The 5,762-nt window shown below is 46.9% G+C and overlaps 1 protein-coding gene across 4 annotated transcripts in view; it reads left to right on the top strand.

Moving 5' to 3' along the window:
* The window catches only part of Prkcg (protein kinase C gamma), a 26,718-nt gene extending 21,505 nt beyond the window's left edge, over window positions 1-5,213 (top strand). For all 4 annotated transcript variants that reach the window (XM_028775070.1, XM_028775067.1, XM_028775069.1 and 1 more), the window contains 4 exons: window positions 2,248-2,328; window positions 3,119-3,226; window positions 3,916-4,056; window positions 4,234-5,213. In XM_028775070.1, the coding sequence (XP_028630903.1) occupies window positions 2,248-2,328; window positions 3,119-3,226; window positions 3,916-4,056; window positions 4,234-4,422 (519 nt within the window). In that variant the 3' untranslated portion in view covers window positions 4,423-5,213. The remainder of the gene's footprint in view (window positions 1-2,247; window positions 2,329-3,118; window positions 3,227-3,915; window positions 4,057-4,233) is intronic.
* Window positions 5,214-5,762: the final 549 nt, after the last annotated feature.

The following is a 5,762-nucleotide window of genomic DNA, read 5'->3' as shown; positions in this document are numbered from 1 at the left end:
TCTCTCTCTCTCTCTCTCTCTCTCTCTCTCTCTCTCTCTCTCTCTCTCTCTCTCTCTCTCCCCCTGACTGTTTGTTGACTGTTTGTTTTGTTTTTCAAGACAACGCTTCTCTGTGTGACAGCTCTAGCTGTCCTGGAACTTACTAAGTAGACCAGGCTTGCCTCAAACTCACAGATATCTTCCTGCCTTGAGAGTGCTGGGATTAAGAGCAGGCACCACCACTGCCTGGCTAACCCTTGGATGTTTTCAATGGTGTTAAGAGACTGGAGCTAATATTCTGAAGATTCCTACTGTAGCGGGGTAGTATGCCTACACTGGCTTCACTAAGCTGTGGAGGCCATTGTACTGAGTAGGGGTGCTGTCTCTTGACCTTTACCATAGATCAGTGCTAGGACCCAAGTGATCAGTTGCCACTGATCGAAAAACCTTCCTGGTAACCTGAACTCACTGTCACAAGGTAGAGAAATACACATGTAATCTTGACTCTGTCTCTGGGTTACTGAGACTAGAATTCTTCAGGCTTAAGAATCTCTTGTCTCAGTCAGGTGTGGTGGCACATACCCTTTGAAGTGCTGGGCACTTCAGGAGGCAGATGGAGGTGGATCTCTGTGAGTTGGAGGCCAGCCTGGTCTACAGAGACAGTCCAGGACACTCAGGGTTCTGTTCAACATAGAATCTCCTATCTCAGCATGTCTTAGGCTGAACTGGGAGAATCTCCAGTTTGGGGTGAGGACAGCTGGAGATATCTAGCGAGACCCTGTCTAGGGAAAAAAAAAAACAGAAAGTAAAAGGAATGAGAAAATAATTGAATCAGGTATGATGGCTCACGCTTGTAATCCTAACATGCAGGAGATGGAGGCAGGAGGATCAGAAATTCAAGGACATCCTGGGCTACATAGAGAGCCAACTTGGTTTCATGAGGTCTTATCCCAAGAAATGTTTTTCTGGTCTTTAAAATTCATCTGAGGGTCAGGCTTAGTGGGTAGTGTAGTTACTGCCAAGACTGATTGATCACTTGGGATTTATCCCAGGAACTCACATACTGGAAGCAGACAACTGGCTCCTGAAAGTCTTTTCTTCCACACAGAAGCCATGGCATGCATATATTTTTCTCAGAAAATTAATAAAGAAAAAAATGCCGGGCAGTGGTGGTGCACGTCTTTAATCCCAGCACTTGGGAGGCAGAGGCAGGCGGATTTCTGAGTTTGAGGCCAGCCTTGTCTACAGACAGGTTCCAGGACAGCCAGGGCTACACAGAGAAACCCTGTCTCGAAAAACAACAGAAAAAAATTAATAAAGAAAATATGCTAAAAATGAATTTTAGTCAAGCCTGGTGAAGCATGTCTTTAATACCAGCACTATGGAGGCAGAAGCAAACAGATCTTTGTGAGCTTGAGGCCAGCCTGATCTACAGAGTATGTTCCAGGACAGATAGGGCTATTATGTTACACAGAGAAACCATGTCTAAATCTGCACCCACACACACACACAAAAGGAAGAAAGAAAAAAAGGAAGGAAGAAAGAAAAAGAGAAAGGTTTAGTTCTGTATATTTAGCATTCAAACAGAAGGTGTGGTTACCCAAATTTTCTACATGGGTAGTACTTATGACTTGATCCTTAGATAGGCTTTAACATATTATTAAATTTATTATTTTGTGTATTCACGGGCACACATGTCACAGAATGTACGTAAAGGTCAGAGAAAAATTTTGTGGAGTCTAATTTAATTTCTTTTTGCTTTAAAAAACATTGTGTGTGTGTGTGTGTGTGTGTGTGTGTACATGTAACAACTTGCATACTGAGGTCAAAGAACAACTTTAGAGAGTTAGTTTTCTCTTCCCACTATGTGAGTCCTAGGAATTGAATTCCAACCAACAGGCTTGGTGTGTCAAGGGGCTTTTTACCTGTTCCCAATTTCCAACCCTTACATGGACTTTATATATTGACAGTTAAGGAAGCTTATAAGTATGTAAACATTGTTTCCTGGATTTTTCCAAAGGGTAGAGCTCTTGCTAAAATAGTCAGAGTGGACAGTTCTTGAAGTGGGTCAGGATCCAGAGAGAAGCCATAGGAATCCTGCAACCTTAAAAAACAAACATCTGTATTCCTAGCACTTGGGAGGTGAAGGCAGGAGAATAAAGAGTTCAGAGTCATCCTCTGACACGTAGTTAGTTCAAAGCTAGCCTGAACCACACGAGACCTGTCTCCAAAAAATGTCACACACTCTGCTTTCTCTTCCTCTTTTAGATCATTGCCTATCAGCCCTACGGGAAGTCTGTGGACTGGTGGTCTTTCGGGGTCCTGCTGTATGAGATGTTGGCAGGACAGGTAAGGCAAAGTATGGAATGTTGGCTTAACTAATGGCCTCAGAGAGTCGGGTGTCCCTTTTTATGTGGCATTATTCTAGTAGGAATAGGATGGAAAGGTAGTCCAATCTAAGAAAAATGCTGATCTGCCAAGAAGCTGAGGGACGGCGTGGCGCTGTCCGCGGTCCTGAAACATTGTTTTAACCACGATGGTTTGGGGTTTGTTTCCTTTTCCTTGTGGACCTCTTTAGCAGCCTGAATCTTATCAACAATGGCTACAACAGTGTGATAGCCATAGTATGCACACGGAAAGATGTCTTTAAATGAAAGAGATAACTGTATGTGGTATTGGGTGCCTGTAACTCCAGCACTTGGGAGGTGGTCATTTATTGTAGTCATAGCCTAGGCTACATAAGACCCTGTCTTAAAACAGACAAACAAGCCAACAAACAAAACCTTTACATTGCATTGCCTTTCCTAACCATGGAAATCTAAGCCACTTAGTCAGTGAGGATAATCATTTCCAGTCTTTCCTGTATCCCGTTGCCCCCATTAGATGACATACTGCCAGTGATTTACATAGCAGAAGAAGACAGCCAGACAGTAGAGTGATGCACAGAACTAGGGCATGTATGATGAGGAATTAGAGATGAAAATGGAATCGTTTTCCTGCTTTTATCCAAGGCAGTTAGCCATAGGGGTGGGGGATGCATTATCACGATGCTTTTGTTTGAAGTGGATACTGAAGGGATCCAGCTTTGGGAAAGGCAGCCTCTCAAGTCTCTCACTTAATTCTGCCTCCTTTTTAAAAGCCGCCCTTTGATGGGGAAGATGAGGAGGAGCTGTTTCAAGCCATCATGGAACAAACTGTCACCTATCCCAAGTCACTTTCCCGGGAAGCTGTGGCCATCTGCAAGGGGGTGAGAACCCTAACTCCCAGCTTTTTCAGACCCACAACTCATATACCTCGGTGGCCATCTCTTTTAGAAAAATGCTCCTGTCAGTCAAACCTTCCTACAACCATCTCCTGCAAAAGTCGTTTTGAACAATATTTCGCTATCTTGCTGTCATCCCAGACCAAGGGTGGCCTCTGCCTCACCCTGTCCCACTGCAGGAAATGTCAAAAGGGCAGAGCCTGTCTTTCTAGAGCTGGGTAGGTCAGATTACCCCTAATCTCCATGACATATTCTTCATGGGTCCTGATGAGTCATGCAAACTGTGAGCCTCAATTTTTTTCTTCCTCTGTCGATGCAGAAGAAAGTGCACGGACAATAGGAGTTCTTCCAGCTCTCCCCATCTCTTCCTCTCTCCTTCCTCCTTGTTTGGATTGTTCCTATGTCTCCATTTCCCCTTCTCTGACCCTTATATCACCACACTTGATTTTTAAAAAGCATTTTAAATTGAATTTTTAGTGTATTGATTTGTGTGTGTGTGCACACACGTACATCATAACACAGATGTGGAGTTCAGAGGACAACGCTAAGGTGTAATTTTTCCCCTTCCAACGTGCGTGTCCTAGGGATCGAACTCAGGTCATCTATCAGACACGGTGACAAGTGCCTTTACTTACTGAGCTATCTGACAGGCCCTCTCTGTGTGCTTTCCACAGTTCCTGACCAAGCACCCAGGAAAGCGCCTGGGCTCAGGGCCAGATGGGGAACCCACCATCCGGGCTCACGGCTTTTTCCGCTGGATCGATTGGGAGAGGTTGGAGAGACTGGAAATTGCGCCTCCTTTCAGACCACGTCCGGTCAGTTGCCCTCCCAACTTCCGTTCCTGGAAGTTGGGGCTCCCGAGTTTCAGCACTTGTATGTGGAGGTGGGGGGACCCTTCTGCAGAGATGCTTCTAAAAGGATGAAGAGAGACCACGGGGATTTGTATAGATTCTGATTATCAGGGCTTAATTTTCCATTCGCTCGTATCGCAGTGTGGCCGCAGTGGCGAAAACTTTGACAAGTTCTTCACGCGGGCGGCGCCAGCATTGACCCCGCCAGACCGCTTGGTCCTAGCCAGCATCGATCAAGCTGATTTCCAGGGCTTTACTTATGTGAACCCGGACTTCGTGCACCCAGATGCCCGCAGCCCCACAAGCCCTGTGCCCGTGCCTGTCATGTAATCTTATCTGCTGCCGCTAGGTGTCCCCAGTGCTCCCTCCGCCAAGCCGGCTGTAACACCTAACCACCCCCACCCCCGCCTCTAGTCCGAATTCTAGATTTCTTACCCCACCCAGCCTCCTGGCCTCCTTCACGCACCCCAAAGGGTTCTAGACGCTGTTCCCCAGCATTGCTGGCATTTTAAACTTCAAACAGTCTCTAGAGCCTTTCTGTGTTCTAGATTCCGTTGTGCTGAGCCCTCTACCCCAACATCTGGATGCTGTTCCAACTCTTCTCAGAAACCCCACTCCATGTGGGGTTCTAGACTCTACCTTGGTAGTTTTATGCCTTCTCTCTCCCTACACCACCCTGGGGAAAATAGTCTCATGAGATTGCCTGCTCCAGACTAAGATTCCAGATCCGCTCCCCGCATCCTTGAAGGCCTCTCCCACCTCCACTTCAGTTGTAGAGTTAAGTGGGAGGCTGGGCTCCGCGTTCTAGTCCACCTCCCTTCCACGCTCTGGGGATTTCTGGCATGCACGGAGGATTCTTTCCCCGACTTTTCTCAGTCAGCTTTTGTTCTAGACTTGTTTCCAGAACCTCTCACTGCTCATCTGCCCCGTGCATGGCTCCAGCCTTGGTTGGAAACACACACACACACACACACACACACACACACACACACACACCCCTTGTCCTCCCCTCCGCAGTGCCTGCCACTTTCTGGGACTTTCTCATCCCCCGCCCCCTTCCTTTATCCTCTCCCACCCAGACACAGCTGCTGGAGAATAAATTTGGGATGCTGATGCTAAAATGTTTGGATGTTTTCTTGTAAAGCTTGGGGGATGAAGTGGGTGCGGAGGTGGGCCGGCTGTACATAGAAACAAACATGGTGGGTAGTGGAGAGAGAATACACAACCTGTAAAATGAAAGATAAGACAACTTCGGCATGAGAGCGGCATGCAAACTGCTTCAGAGAAGACCAATGTGACCACATTGGTAACATACTCAATGAATAACCCTTGACCAGTGTGTGAGCAAGTGATCGACCCTGCGCCCAGTAGCCACACGCTCATATTCACTCAGAGCAAAGTGCAGACATAGACAACACACATCAGAATCTAGAGAAGTCCTAGGAAGGGACAGGAAAAGCTGGCCTCCTGTGGAGAGACAGACATGATCTGAAGGACCCCATGTTACAGAAGGTGAGAGAACCAGAACCTAGGAGCTTGGAAACCAGTCAGCAAGGCAGAAGACAGGCAGAAACGGCCTCCCGGCCTCTTTCTCCCCTGACCCACTTTGCAAATATGTGTGGTGGGGAGCAGATAGTGGAGTGGGGCAATCAAGATAGACTACGTTTCCC

The sequence above is a fragment of the Grammomys surdaster genome, unplaced genomic scaffold (assembly GCF_004785775.1).
Source record: "Grammomys surdaster isolate TR1022 unplaced genomic scaffold, NIH_TR_1.0 252, whole genome shotgun sequence".
NCBI classification, from domain to species: Eukaryota; Metazoa; Chordata; class Mammalia; order Rodentia; family Muridae; genus Grammomys; species Grammomys surdaster.
This window is presented reverse-complemented; position numbering and strand designations above follow the sequence as displayed.